The sequence below is a fragment of the Tamandua tetradactyla genome, chromosome 2 (genome assembly GCF_023851605.1).
Source record: "Tamandua tetradactyla isolate mTamTet1 chromosome 2, mTamTet1.pri, whole genome shotgun sequence".
NCBI classification, from domain to species: domain Eukaryota; kingdom Metazoa; phylum Chordata; class Mammalia; order Pilosa; family Myrmecophagidae; genus Tamandua; species Tamandua tetradactyla.
Window position 1 is genome coordinate 142,551,367 of NC_135328.1, and position 15,779 is coordinate 142,567,145.

Sequence of the window (15,779 nt, forward strand, 5' to 3'; positions counted from 1 at the left end):
GGAGGCTCAGTTCCTTATCCTGCAATCCTCTCTGTAGGGCTGCTCACAGTGTGGCCTCTTACGTGGCCCCCAGAATGAGCGAACCAAGAGAGAGGGCAAGAGGGAGCCCACAGTGTTTTAGGACCTACACCACCACTTCCTTTTTTCCTGTTTGTTAGAAGTGAGTCACTAGGGCAGGCAACAGTGGCCGTCTCTCGCCTGCCATGCCGGAGACCCAAGTTCGATTCCTGATGCCTGCCCATGTTAAAAAAAAAAAAAACAAAACGGAGCGCAAGGAGATGCGGCGCGGAGACCGACAGGGAGCTAGCGGCCACCTCAGTCCCCTTCCCCTCCCCTGGCTGAGCTCTCCCCGAAGCCGGACCGGAACTATGTGATCCCAGAAGTTCCGGTGCCATTGCTGTGTGGGATAAACAGTAATGGCGGAGGCTGCAGCTCCCGGAACAACAGCCACAACATCAGGAGCGGGAGCGGCAGTGGTGGCAGCAGCCTCCCCCATCCCTATCCCCACAGCCACCTCCCCGTCCCTGGGGGCGGGAGGAGGGGGAGGCGGCAGCGACGGTAGTAGCGGCGGCTGGACTAAACAGGTCACCTGCAGGTATTTTATGCATGGGGTTTGTAAGGAAGGAGATAACTGTCGCTACTCACATGACCTCTCTGACAGTCCATATGGTGTAGTTTGCAAGTATTTTCAGTGAGGGTACTGTATTTACGGAGACCACTGCAGATATGAACATAGCAAGCCATTGAAATAGGAAGAAGCAACTGCTGCAGATGTAACTGCAAAGTCATCCCTTGCTGCTTCCTCAAGTCTGTCACCGGTAGTCAGACCTCTTGTTGAAATGAGCGGGGGTGAAGCTGAGTCAAGAAATTCAAACTTTGCAACCATAGGAGCAGGAACAGAAGACTGGGTGAATGCCATTGAGTTTGTTCCTGGGCAACCCTACTGTCGCCGTACTGCCCCTTCCTGCACTGAAGCACCCCCACAGGGCTCAGTGACCAAGGAAGAATCAGAGAAAGAGCAAACCGCTGTGGAAACAAAGAAGCAGCTTTGCCCCTATGCTGCAGTGGGAGAGTGCCGATATGGGGAGAACTGTGTGTATCTCCATGGAGATTCATGTGATATGTGTGGGCTGCAGGTCCTACATCCAATGGATGCTGCCCAGAGATCCCAACATATAAAATCTTGCATTGCGGCCCTTGAGAAGGACATGGAGCTCTCATTTGCTGTCCAGCGCAGTAAAGACATGGTTTGTGGAATCTGCATGGAGGTTGTCTTTGAGAAAGCCAACCCCAGTGAGCGCCGCTTTGGAATTCTCTCCAACTGCAACCACACCTACTGTCTCAAGTGTATTCGCAAGTGGAGGAGCACTAAGCAATTTGAGAGCAAGATCATAAAGTCCTGCCCAGAATGCCGGATCACATCTAACTTTGTCATTCCAAGTGAGTACTGGGTGGAGGAGAAAGAAGAGAAGCAGAAACTCATTCAGAAATACAAGAAGGCAATGAGCAACAAGGCGTGCAGGTATTTTGATGAAGGACGTGGGAGCTGTCCATTTGGAGGGAACTGTTTTTACAAGCATGCATACCCTGATGGCCGTAGAGAGGAGCCACAGAGACAGAAAGTGGGAACATCAAGCAGATACCGGGCCCAATGAAGGAACCACTTCTGGGAGCTCATTGAGGAAAGAGAGAATCCCTTTAACAGCGATGAAGAGGTGGTCACCTTTGAGCTGGGCGAGATGTTTCTTATGCTGCAGGTGGGGACGACGATCTGACAGACTCTGAAGATGAATGGGACTTGTTTCATGATGAGCTGGAAGATTTTTATGACTTGGATCTATAGCAACTTTCAGTGGATTATGAACTGGTCTGCTGAGCCTCAGACAGTAGTTATTACCTGTGGTGGTGTGGCAGTGCCTGTGTTTCTCTCCTAGGCAGGCCTATCAATTCCAGGTGCTGTTGTAATAATTTTTACCCAGGGTCTGTCTTCTCAATCCCTCACCTTTCCCCAAGGAGTGTGTTGTTTTCTCTGTTTAAAAAGTTACAAAAAATAAATCTTAAAGTTAGTTTTTTTGTAATATGAATTTAACTGTCAGACAGTTAGTGTAGGTTTATTGCGCCATCTGTTTTCAACCGGATTCACACAGTTCTAGGATAGTATTAATGGACTTTCCACACACATTTTGAGGACCCCAGGTTCAAAAAAAGCATTGGTTGTGCTTTGGGGTCTGAAAATAGGGGTGATGAGTGAAGGGAACTGAACTGGCAAGTAGACTTCGGCTACAGACTTCAGAAGTGGATATTTAAGGTTCCTGGTGAAATCTGCATATTTGTGTTTTTATATCTGTTCCATACCCTGTAATCCCCACCACATGCACTTGTTCTGTGGTTTTGGTCTCTTGTTTAATTGCACATGTGTAATACTACTGGGTAACCAGAACCAGGTGCGAATGTGTTGAGATTTTTACTGTGTTTAGCATGATAGGAAAATTGTGAAAGAACAGATTAAAAGATACAGTGGCATAAAATAAATGCTAAATTGAAAATTAACACCAAGGGCTGATAGACTTGGCATGTGTGAGCCTGAGTGTGTGATAAGCTTTTCATCCCTACATAGATGCCGTATTCTTAGCCTTAGTAGGAAACTTGGTTTAGTGATTTCAGCATAGTGTGGAAGATAGATCTTAAAGGACAAAGCAGTTGACTGATATTGGTGGTAGTTAATATAGCAGTGCTAGCTTGTTCTGTCTTTATAAATATAGAAATGGGGTTAGCCATAGAGGTTTAAACTTCCTGGTTATCCCATATATTAACACAAGTTGGGTCTCGGATACACAGTTGTATTTAATGTTTTCTAATCTCCTAGCCTTTCCAGTCCAGGCACTTTTTGAAAAATCTTTGTCCTCGTTTGAGGGGTTTGGTCAGGTTTTGTGTTTGTTTTTGTGGGTATTTTCCTCTTTCCTTCTCTGAGCTTTGCAGGAGACAGATGTGATTCAAAACTATGTTTCTAAGGTGTTCATTGTAGTGGAGTCATTGATTTGCAATAATCAGTTATACTTTTCCACTCATGGGAGAGGGGGTGGTCATCTACTAGACAAGCTGAAGTTAAGTCTTTAGAAGAATTCTTTAATTGGAAATTTTAGCTTTGCATTTTGTTGCTCTATTTCCTGAAAATAGCTTGGAGATACTCCTGATTTATCCATCTACTGCTTTGATTCCTTGGATCCCACTCATTCTTTCACCCTAAGAGAAAACAAGTAATTGTTGCAGAGGTCTCTGTATTTTGCAGCTGCCCTTTTGTAAGAAGCACTTTTCCCAAATAAAACAATAAAAAAAAAAAAAAAAAAAAAAAAAAAATGAAGAAGAAGTGAGTCGCTAAGTCTAGCGAACGTTCAAGGAGAGGAAATTCGGCTCACCTCTTGAGTAATAGGACTTTTGGGACATGTATTCGGTCACCACCAACAGCCCCCACGGCTTAAGCTGAGCATTCTGTGGCATTGGAGCAGGGAGGAGTAGGGACTGCTGGCAGTGAATTTATTAGCAGTATCGAAACCTGAACCTCTAAGCCTATCACAATAGAATCAAACAGAAGCAATTCTTAGCTCATTTCTTTCTCACTGCTTCAAAATGGGAGGTAGTGCTTTTCTGTAAGGATTATATGCTACATTGTCAACTAAAGCTGAATTTTACTTTATTTACTTGATAACTTACATACAAATATAAGATATAACTATGTATGTATCAGTATTTAATCATTCAGTTTGCTTGTTCTTTTATAACTGTAGAAGGACTGTACTTGCACATTTTGGGGGCTGGCTTTCAAGCCGACCATTCATGCAAAATCATACTTCCGGATTTTTCTTTTCTAATTGAGATGATGAACCCAGTCAGTATAATTGTATCTGTCCATGTGTGTGATGTTTTTAGTGTACACTTAAATGATGTTAATAGTCCATCTATGCCACATTTTCCTTAAAAGAATAAAACAACCTACAAATCATTCCATGTGGATAAAATTACTCCTGATAGTCACTTGGATTATTGTTGCAACTTTATCATCCTTTTCATGATATAACATGCATTTTCATCACTTAAGACCCACCCTGTTGGCCTTCACTTTTATGACATCACTTTTCCTTCCTCTCCGTGTGAAAGAACGTGGTCAGCAGTGGGAGGAGGTGGCTTCGCGAACAGCAGCCCACACGGTGGAGACTTCACTGCCTGAAGCTTCAGCCTCTCTCCCCAGTACCCAGGTATCACTCACGGTTTGTTTATCCTGATGGCAGCTCACTAAAGTGCCTTAGGGTATCCAGAGATATCCAATTGGGGGTGGCTGGTGGGGGGGTGAGTGGCAACACCAAGACATTACGGTTTCAGTGCTAGATAATTTTCCTTAATTGAATGGGCTTACCTTTTCCTTTCGTAAGTGTTCCAAGATGGGATGGTAATGAATGCATTTATTACATTTCCTCAAGTCTATATATGTTTTTCCTTTCTGATATGAGGCTGCATATGCTAATTGATGATGTATTCCGTATGAAAGGCAGTGTTTCTTCTTCTGTAAAGTAATGGTATCTTGACAAGTAGTGTCTTTGACCAGAAAAATGGTATCCTTGGCAAGTCACACAGTCTTTGAAATATGCTTTTCAGTATTAGAAATGACCACGACGCCTGCCGCCTTGGCCTTCAGGACTGTGCAGGCTTCTGCTCCGTGGGGAAATGACCGCTGGAAGCCAGCATCCTTCCTGGTGACCGTAGTTCCGCTTTCTTCAGAACACAGTCACGTGCCTGAGTATCCCCATGTGACTCAGCCCACATGAGAATGCTGAGTGCCGAGTAGATGAAATCACCAGTAATTGGTTGACTTCTCACGATAACAATTTGCTTTTAGAATTGACCTCAGTTTTCTTGGGCAGTCAGCTGAGTAAAGTCCTCTGGGCTATGTTTTTGCCCCTGAAATAGACTAAACATCTTAAGACACATTCTGTGTTCATTAATACATAGATTCCAATGAAGGATGTCATTCTTTGTAAGATATCCCTGTGGGTTATACTATCTGTTCCATAAAATACCTTATTTTTTTACTTATTTATGTTGTAATTTTTAAACTAAATTCTATTGGGAGGGCTAAAAGAATTGACTGTGCCAAATTCAATTGTGTATCAAGTCTTTGTATAAATTGAAATAAATTCTACTTGGGGGGAAATGTGCTGTAATTGTTTAACAAAATTGGACCTCTAGAGCCACTGGGGAAAGAAAGGCAGGCTGAGTAGTTTATAAATCACCAAAAAAATCAAAATGATATCACCATGACTCTTTTAGCTAGTGAAGAGAAAATCTTGGGGATTTTCCAAGTTTGGGAGAGAATAAGAGGTAAAAAAAAAAAAAAAAAAAAAAAAACCAAAAAACAAGAGAAAAAAGGAATAGCCAGAAGGGCAAAAAAGTAAGTAAGAGCATAGAAATTAAAACAAAAGAACTAGAAAGGAATGTGCTAAGAGGGGCTGGGCGAAGGGGCTTATCTGCTTTGAAGCCCCCAGCCCCCACCCTGCATGGGCAGGATTGCCCTCCCACTTGGTTCCTCCAGTGCCCTCAGAGAAGTCCCAACGGGAGGGAGATTCCCTCTGGCCAACCCCCATGGTGTCATGGAGGGTAGTCACGGGTGAGAGTAGATTTATCAGCAGTAGGAACTTGGACAAATCATAGGAGAGAGCCAGCTGCCTACAAGGAGAGGGTCTGCACCTCCCCAGCATCCAGGGCCAGCAGGGAACCCACAAGAGGCACCCTCTGCCACCTGCCAGGCCACACTCAGCACCCAGTTCAGCCTCACTGCTGGGGAACTGCGTTCAGTCTCAATGTCCAACAGATGGTCAGACAGAAGACAGGTGGCCTGAGCCTCCAAGAAAAGTGATCACTGACCACGTGAGCTGTCTCAGAAGACTTCAGCATCCCCAAGACTGGTTTTCCTAATACCCTGTCAGATAAATAGCAGTGCTCTCAATTTACCAGTAAAACAGAATAAATTATGTGTCCAGGGACACGCTGAAGTTGCTGTATTTCCTGTGTCGGAAAATTGATCTTTGGCCACTAGATCGTTTTACCAGGAGTTATGTAATTAATGAAGTATTTTGGACTTGAAATAGGAAAGAGGGTAAGTATGGTCCCAGATAAAACAAAATAGTCCCTCCACATTTTTGAGTGGCCTGGAGACCCATGCATCTGGCCCAGGAGGGAGCATTATGTAACATCCTCATCCTTCTGTTTGAGTTTCGGAGCACAGCAGCGACAACCACATAGGGCAGCTGGCTCTGTGTTGGTTTTTTTTTTTTTTTTTTTTTTTTGCATGGGCAGACACCAGGAATCGAACCCGGGTTTTCAGCATGGCAGGCAGGAACGCTGCCTGCCGAGCCACCGTGGCCCACCTTGTGTTGGGTTTTTGTGTGCAGGAGGGCTCCGGGTATACTGGAACTCAGGGGTCTTTCCCTGTAGCACAGCATGATCCTCATACCTGGGCCTGTGCCATCACGAATTTGTAGGATCCTTGAGAGTCTCTCAAGGTTGCTTTTCTGAAGAAATGCACCCTTTCCTCGTGCGCGCTAATTGCTAACAGTTGTGCTGATTACTGCTTGGGAGCGGGACTGCAAGCCCGTGGCACTCATTTGTTGGCGCAGCATCTGGTTATTTTTCCTTTCCAGCAGTGACCACCTAAGCTGAGAAGACTTGCCATTTTTGTGTTTTCCCCCCAGTGACCTTGAGATTTCCCGAGGACAGACTCCAAAAGCCGTGGATGTCCTTGCCAAGGAGATAGGATTGCTTGCAGATGAGATTGAAATCTACGGCAAAAACAAAGCCAAAGTACGTTTGTCCCTGCTAGAAAGGTTAAAGGATCAAGCGGATGGAAAATACATCTTAGTTGCTGGGTAAGACTACTCTGAAAATCAACGGTACGAAAGAATCATGTTTATAAAACGCTCTGCTCAATTTATGGCTATCACCACATCCCTCAAATCCATCCTGTTCTCAAATTGGACATCACTTTGTCCATTTCTCATGCTATTCCCTCACTGGACAAGAGGTAAGTTTTCCTTTTCAGTGCAAAACCAATTAGTGTCCTCCACAAAATATAAAATATAGCATGTTGCTAATCCAGTATTTTTTTTTAAGTTTTTGATTGTTAAATATAACATATATACAATGAAAAGGAAAAAAATAATGATTTTCAAAGTATATTTCAATAAGTAGATACACAATAGATTTCAGAGTTTATGAGTTATCATTCCAGTATTTCTAATACTTTTCTTTTTGTTTCTCACATTGTATTGTAATCACCACTGTGCCCTGTTTTGGCTCTTTCATGATAAAAATCATAGTAAGAATTGAAAGTGCACTATTTTTTTTGAACCAGGTTCACAGTTTTGGGAAAAGGAATGATTGCTTTATTTTCTTTTGAAAAACAAAATATATATTCTCTAGTTGAAAAGATGATATAAAACAAGGGATTTCAAATATTTTTCAGTATAACCCGAGGGAATCTCAAGAGACTATATAAATTCCTCTGTGGTCTTGAAATTTCATTGTGAGGGGCCAAAACCCATTTGTTAGAGGAAGACATTTCTTATAACTGGATATTACTTATTGTTAACTTACTATTTTACATATTTGTTAATAGAAGTGATTTATTTCTCTATTTCTTCTGGTTATAAATAGAATACAAACTCAGTGTAAAAATATTTTTAAAATATAGAAAATATAAACCACAAAGTAAGACATCCAAAATCCCCTCACCCAAAGAAGTGACTATTGGCATTTTAAAAACTGCCACAGGCTTGCATAAATGAGATCCTATTAAACCTGCTCACTGTAAGCCGCTTAACTGTTCAACAGTGTGGTATACCTAATTCCATGGTCATGCATGTAGCTGTCTGTTATCATTTTTCATGACTCCAGAACATTCCATTGCTCATTCTTGAATGCCTGGGGATGGTGGGGGATGGATACTGGGGAGGAGGTCATAGGAATGCCTGGGCAGGAGGTGGATCCCAAACACCACACCTGCCGGGCACCACAAGCCCCACTGGAGTGTCTTGGATGCCTGTAGGACAGCATGTTCTTTGTTCTGCACTCGGCAGCTGTGGTTTTAAGACAGTTGGACTTGGCTGCAGCTCCTCAGCTGTCTGTGGCTTTACCTTCTTCTTCAGTCTTCCAGGCCTCCTATAGTCAGACCCCCCCGTTCCTTTCCTAAGCGAGACCCTCGAGCCTGACCTGACATCCTGTGGGAAAGCTCTGTGCTCAGGAGCTGTGGCGGCCCTACCTGCCAGCTCCCCGGGTCCTCATTCGTGGAAGGGCCCCGTGAACTGGGACAAGAGCAGTGTTTGTACCTGTGTTCTGAGAACCAAATGTGGAGCATCCAATCTAGTCAGCATTGCTGATTTCTGATGGAAGCAAACTTCATGCAAGTTTGCTTACAGTAAATAAACAAATCCTTGAACATTAAGATATTAATAAAATGCAGCATCTTAATTATACATATGCTTCCCTCTTCCTAAGCCACAGGTCCTGTAGGTGGGTTTATTGATTCTCTCACCTGTATGATGGAGATGGACTTAAGGAAGTCTGAGAAGCGAGTGCTCTCGGTTTACAAAGAAGAATCGAGTGGCAATTTTCCTTGAGTGGCTATAATTTACTGCATTTTGAGTTCATGCAATTGGCAGTAAAAACACAAATCTAGAAACATGGCCCTGCCCCTAGCTAGGACTACAGATTGACACTTCTGAAATGAAAGCTTTGATGATACTGTCACCAGGTTCCTGGCTTGAAGCCATCGTGTCCAGGCTTCTGGCAAAGATGTCAGCCAGCCTGGTTAGTGAGGGTCAAGAGCAAGCATGGGCCACGCAGCGCCTCTGCTGGCGGCAGTGTGCAACTGCATTAAGAAAGCACACTGGGCTAGAGAAGTGGCAGTCAGACTCAAAATTCTCAACTGCAGAGCAGATCCGGAGAGCTAAGGTCATCTTCTGAAAGTGTGCAGATTCCCTTAATTAATAAGACTTGTGTTCTTTCAACTGTATTGAAAAAGGAAGCTCTGAAGGGTTAAACTCTGAGATACAGATGAATCTTTAGCAAAGTTAAAGATGTTTAGAAAATAGATTCCACATTGCGTTCTATAAGGGAAGAATAATCATAACAAATTTATTTTTTTGGTGTGTTAACTGCCTTCAGTTTCTAATTCTTTGATAGGTAGAGACTTGATCGGTTTAGAAGACAGACAGTTGTTTTACTAATAATCTATAGTGCAAAGTCAATTTGAAATAAAAATCATTACCTGGAATTGTTAAAAATGTTTATATTTCCTTTCCAGGATTTTATTTCTGCGGCTATCCTTTTTACATATTTGAGATCATACCATAAGCACCATTTTGGGTCCTGCCTTTTTTCTCTGAACACTATAACATGTCACTTTTCCCATGCTTTAGAAGAATTCAAGTACCCAAGCCATGTTTCAGTAAACCTAAATAACAATACATTTGCTATTGAACATTTCAATTTATGTATTAATATGATTTAAATATATTGAGTGAGAACAAAATATAAAACAATGGGATTAGAAAAATGTCTTCTGATATCAATAATCCAAATGCAGAACAGAATCATACACAAGCAGTGAACCCTATGTTAAACCGTGGATTATAGTTACTAGTACAATTATAAAAATGCACTTTCATCAGTGGTAACAAATGTCCCACACTCCTGCAAGGTGTTAATGATTGGAGAGTAAATGGGGATATGAGGCCAACTTGAAGGGACTCCCACTGGCCAAAGTTGTGACCATTTGCACATCATACAGAATTACCAAGTAATTAATGAAGCATATTGGAAATAAAACATTAATCTTTTTAAACTGCCACTCTCCAGGCATTATGGTTCTTATTCAGTCAGAATCATCTGTGTTTCATCAGCTACACATCTCATGATATTTACACCTACACATCACTTTATTTGCTTTGCCTGACAAAATCACAAGTATTGGGAATTGTTCAGGGAAATGTGCCAAAAGAATCTTAGGGGCTCGAAGTTTTACATATTTTCCCAGTTACACTAATGAAAAGGAATTTTGTTTGAGAAGGCAGCTCAGAGTGCAGCTGCATTGGAATGAGCACACACGGAATGAGTCTCTATTGGACCTTTTCTCATTTCTATGCAGAAGTTTCTAGAATTTCTCTGAATTGCCTGGACAGATTTTCTAAAAAAGAAACCTAAACTGGTCTGTTAATAGGTGAAATTTCCAAAAAAAAAAAAAGATTAAATTTCCCATTAAAAGAGAAAAGTAAAATTCCATTCATTTTGTTTTTTCATATGAGTGCCAAATACCTTATTTGAGCCTTTTTTTTTTTTTAATAATGTTTCAAGCCATTATTTTGGCCTGGTGTAAAAATAACCATTTAAGACATTTCCACAATTTTCCCTTTCTGTCTTGTCTAAGTATTTAAATATCTGTGAGTCTGTATTTGTGCTACTCATAGAACACATCAAATGTACTTAGAAAAAAACACTACTGCCGGGGCTTTTATGTTTAGTAAAGTGTGATGGACACACAACCAACTGGACTATAAAGGATAATGTTAGGTAATAAAAGGCTTAAAAAGAAAACCTTCCAGATCAAGAAGATGTCTATTGATGAATGATATATTTTCAACTCTTTCCTAAAGAAAGGTTTTGGTATGAGGATTTGGGCCAAGTGGATATAACTCTTCATTCTTTCAGGCAATGCATTTTAAGAATGCCATAGAGACTTTTCCAGATAGGCTTACTTTTTTTTTTTTTTTACATGGGCAGGCGCTGGGTATCGAACCCGGGTCCTTGGGCTTGGCAGGCAGGCATTCTTACCTGCTGAGCCACTGTGGCCCGCCCTAAATAAATCCCCCCTTTTTTTTTACATGAGCAGGCACCAGGAATCAAACCTGGGTCCTCGGGCATGGCAGGCAAGCATTCTTACCTGCTGAGTCACCATGGCCCTCATTTTGTTTTCACTTAGTAGTTTCTCAGTGCTCCCCAAGCAAACACAATATAGATGCTGTAATATCCCATTAATTCAAATCAGGACTGGAGCGCTTTCTAATATGTAGTTAGGATTTGAGTATCTTACAATATATTTTAATATGTACAAAAATATTGAAAGTAGGTCTTTTATGTCCAACTTTTTTTTTAAACATGTGAGTGGTTTATCTTTAGAAACCTTTATATTTCTGTAAACTACTTCTTTTGATATATTTCAAGGCAATTTGCATTTTTAGGCCTATCGATAAGATTTTCAGAATCTGGCCTTCATAATTCCATTCCTTTTACTCTCTTTGACTTAAAAAAAAAGGTCATTTTATTTTACTTTATTTGACATTGTTACAATATTTTATTTGCATAATATTTCAATATTGGAATATTACAAAAGTAAATCCACATTTAGGCTTTAAATGGTGAAAAATTACAGATATGTTTTTTTATTCTGGTTATTTAAAAATTCTTCAGTGTTCCTTTTTTAATATTAACCATTGAAACCATATTTTAGTATTTTAATTATACTATTTACCCCCCGACTAGATCCTAATGATTGACTTAAAAATAAACAAGCCCAGGGTTGTAAGCCTAGGTTAGCCTTAACTGGTAGTTTTCTTCTCCACTTCATGCTGACAGAGCGTATGGTTTGGGTTTGGTTAGAGCCATGGCTAATGGCAATTATAGTGTTAAACAAGATTCTGGATTTGGGGAACAGTTCAAAGTTTTCCAGTTCTTTTTGTATTGGGGCTTTTGCGTAAATGGTAAACTCCTTTTAGATTATGTTCAAATTGTCAGAGTGCTTCGATAAAATTTTGCTGTAGTTTGCAATAAGTAACATTTGTCTTAGAGGAGTCATTTCGTTGTCAACCATTTCTTGCTCTACTGCACAGAGCAGGTGTTAGGGATGCAAGGAGAGGGGGCCCAGTTATCCGCTTCAGCAAGCTGAGAGGGTGTGGAAGGAGAGACAGATGTCAAAAAGCTTATTGCAATACCGTGTGGTGAGTTATCACATAGAAAAGTAATAAGTTCAGTGGGATGTGAGGGAGGGAGCAAATATATCTGCTTGGGGATGCAAATGAAGGTAATAAAAACCAATCACAGTTCCGTGTCCATAAGTTTATAAGCCCTTTCGAAAAAGAAATTAGGTTAACGGGATGCTCTTTCTTTTCTGAGCCAATGTGATAATTTAAAATCTGAGCTAAGGATACTGGGAGAAAGTGAAACCAAATTTTGATATCAAATGCAGTAACGAAGTGAGATTAAATTTTTATTGTCACTCTCCTTTTATTGCTCCAGTAAATACTTCCTACTTTGTGATTTCCCTGAATTGTATTACTTGGCAGAAAGCGAAGCAGTGCTGTGTTTCTAATCAGGAATTGGATGGTGAGCTGAAGTTTTGAAGAGGTCATCTCTGGGTGGGACTCCTTTTGGCTCTCCCCAGCAGCTGTGCTAGCATATCCTTGGGAATGAAATGGAATCCTTCATGTGACACAGTTTAAGTAAACTACTTATCCTTTGCCAACAATAAAGATTTCACAAATGTGAAGGCATCAGCAGAGAACTTAAACTACACCGTGTTTGATGCTCTTTGTGCCCTTGATTGGTTGTCGTAAGACTCTGATACCTGTAGCTTTTTAACTGTGGTCATTCAGTGTTGGGTCTAAGAGAATAGAAAATTGACTCCAAATAGGGCATAAACACCTTTATATAACTTTTGAGTCTTCTTGTCATTCCCACTATAATTTGCTATTCAGGCAGAGGCAGAGGGGACTATTAAACAATCATCCTGTGGCTTAAAAGGTTTGAGATTTATTTATCCAAGCAGTGTACAGATTGGCTCACTGACCAGTAAGGATCTTGGTGGCCAGCCACCCCCTGGCTGCCAAACCTAGTGGACGCTTTTCTGTCCTTGACTGTTTCAAGCCTTGCAGTCTTTGCCTTCACCTTCCCGGGCATTCTTACCCAATTCTCAGGCATTGCATTACTTGTTATAGATATTTCCATCCATGGAAATAAGTTACTGAAGTCAGACGACTTGCCTGAGTTGGACTCCCGCTCTACCACTTCCTAGTTATGTGACCCTGGGCAAGTTACTTCTACACTCTGCCTCTCAGCCTCTTCATCTATCAGATGGAGGTGACAATAATTAGCACCATAAATAGAAAGCACAGTGCCCAGCATGATTACTACCCCTATGCACCCTTATATTTATGTGGCTGACTTATTCATTTGGCAGGTCTCGGCTTAGATGGAACTTCTTCCAGGAAGCCTTCCACGATGTCCCAGATCTAGTTTGGTTCCCTTTCCTGTGCTCTCATAAATCAGTGTAATTGGTATTTTCCCTCTGCCCTAGTGTTCATCACATCTGTTGCAATTGTGTATTTATTATTCCTCATCTCCCATCAGCTGTAAGTTCTGGGAGGGCAGAAGTGGAATCTAGCTTGACCGTCATTACAATAATGGCCCCCAGGATCCTGCACAGTGAATATTTGCTGAGTGAATGATGGACTGCCCTGCTAGTGGTGGTCTGTGATAGCTGGGGATGATGATCTCTCTCATTACTTCTCTGTGGATGCATCACTAGATTTGCAGGTCAGAAAACTCTGTTATCACTTTCGTTGTGGTTGAGTGTCCTAGACAACCTGGGTCACATCATCTGACTCATAGAAGACCGAATTACAAGCCTGAAAATTATTATTTCAAGTTTATGGCAAGTCTTACTTGGAACTGCAATAGGTTCCCATCCTTTATTTCATACTCTCATGCTCTAGATGCTTCTGTAGTGTGTTGCAGCCTATAGCCAGCTCCTCCAGGCCAATGGTTATCTCCTTAGCGTGCTGAGGGCTCTGGGTGAATCCTTTGGAAATATTTGACAGGCTGTTTTATTGGAAAGGGATTGGGCTGCATGTCTACACTCCAGCAGATAGGAAACTCCAGGAATGCAGACTGTCTCTTCTTTAGAACAAAGAACTTTCAAACTATAAAAGTCATTAGAAAAAAAAAAAAAGTCATTAGGAAATGATTGGACCACCCTGATGCCAATGAGCTCTTCTCACTTTTGGTGTCAAATGCTGGCCATGGCAAGCATGGACAAGGGCTGTTATGTAGGAGATGGTTGAGGGTTGGCTTGAGGATCCCTTCTCACCTGATGAAGCTGGCCAAGCATCTCTCCCTCATGGACCGTCAAGCTTGGCCCCGTTCCCACATCGCACCCACAATTGCTGGCTCTGGAAGAAAGAACCTCAGATAACCCATCAGTAAGAAACGGCATCAGCTTAATCATTTAAGCCACTTTGATTGCTTTTTCTGTACCAGTTCTTGAAATTGATAGTTATTGGTACCGTGGTCCCGGATGGTCTCTTGACCAAGATGTGTCTCTCAACTTTAGCTTGAGGATGACCTTGGCAAGGTGGGTAGACCAAAATGGTCCAAGAAAATTCACTTACTGTGTTGCGTTTGGAATGGTATGTGCTCTACCAACATCATCTGCTTCGGTTTTAGTAGGTACGGTTCATTTTGTATGGCTTTTCTGGGACGTGTCACTAACGTGGCGCTTTCTTTTGACCCTCAGGATCACGCCCACGCCGCTCGGGGAAGGGAAGAGCACCGTGACTGTGGGTCTGGTGCAGGCCCTGACCGCGCACCTCAACCTCAACTCCTTCGCCTGTCTGCGGCAGCCTTCGCAGGGACCCACCTTCGGGGTTAAAGGTACTGGCTAGTCCATTTTCCAGAGCAAAATTTTGGGGGAGAAAAGCTTAAAGAAAACCTGTCGCCCTCAGATGTAGCATCAAAGCTCTTTAGGGGAATTGGAGCATTTCCTCCCTACACACACAAACACACACACACACACACACACACACGTGTGCACGTGCAGGCACACACACAGCTCCTGCATGCTCATCCTCCCAGCAGGAGTAGAAGCAGGAGGCTGCAGAGCAGTAGAAGAGGAGACCCCCAAGGTGGCCTGTGCCCCTGACCCCTGAGAAGGCTGCCCATGCTCTCCGACATAGCTCCCTCCTTAGCAGGGGCTTCCTGCTTCATCGCTGCTTTCTTTGCCAGCAGGTTTGAATTCTGCCATTCCTGCTGGTGCTTTCTTCTTGCAGCCACGCTAAAGGTCCGGCCCCCTAGCCAGAGCCCATTAAGTCTGGTCGTGAGTCCTCCGAGCTGCCTCTGGGCCCCGGGGAGCGCCCTGGAGACTTGCTGAACACAAAAACTTCTGTTGTAATTCTTCCTTGGCTCTGTCCAGGACCTTCTTCTTCCTGGTTTAATTATTATGAACTCCTTCTTTTGCTCAGTTTTCAATAATAGCGTTTATGGCTGCAATTCCCATATGTTCTTTGCACTTCCTGGTTTTGACAGTATTACACTTATATTACCATTCTAAATATTAATCACTCCTCCCTCATTAAGTCCTGATAACTCACAGAAGGTCATCCATCATGGAGAGGGAGGGGCCTCCCTCTGTACTTGGAGTAAGAACCTGAGGCTTTATTCTTTTTTTTGTCTTGTTTTATTTTTTAATGCAGTTGTATTGAGATGTGTTCACGCACCATAGAAACCACCCAAAATGACCGGTCACTGGCTCCCAGTATCATCACATAGCTGTTCTTTCATCCCCATGATCAATTTTACAATATTTTTATTACTCCAGGAAAGAAATAAAAATAGCACAGAAAACCCAAATCTTCCCATACCCTTATTCCCACCCCTCATTTATTGACCCCTAGTATTGGTGT

At 42.2% G+C, this 15,779-nt stretch overlaps 1 protein-coding gene and 1 pseudogene across 6 annotated transcripts in view; both read left to right on the plus strand.

The window, feature by feature from the left end:
- The window catches only part of MTHFD1L (methylenetetrahydrofolate dehydrogenase (NADP+ dependent) 1 like), a 226,996-nt gene that overhangs the window by 58,618 nt on the left and 152,599 nt on the right, over window positions 1-15,779 (plus strand). For all 6 annotated transcript variants that reach the window (XR_013170826.1, XR_013170827.1, XM_077149270.1 and 3 more), the window contains exons 10-12: window positions 4,156-4,253; window positions 6,744-6,917; window positions 14,615-14,751. Coding sequence is in view for 4 of the 6 variants with exons in the window: in XM_077149270.1 (XP_077005385.1) it covers window positions 4,156-4,253; window positions 6,744-6,917; window positions 14,615-14,751 (409 nt within the window). In the remaining 2 variants the exon portion in view is untranslated. The remainder of the gene's footprint in view (window positions 1-4,155; window positions 4,254-6,743; window positions 6,918-14,614; window positions 14,752-15,779) is intronic.
- LOC143674022 (E3 ubiquitin-protein ligase makorin-1 pseudogene) lies at window positions 308-1,972 on the plus strand (annotated as a pseudogene).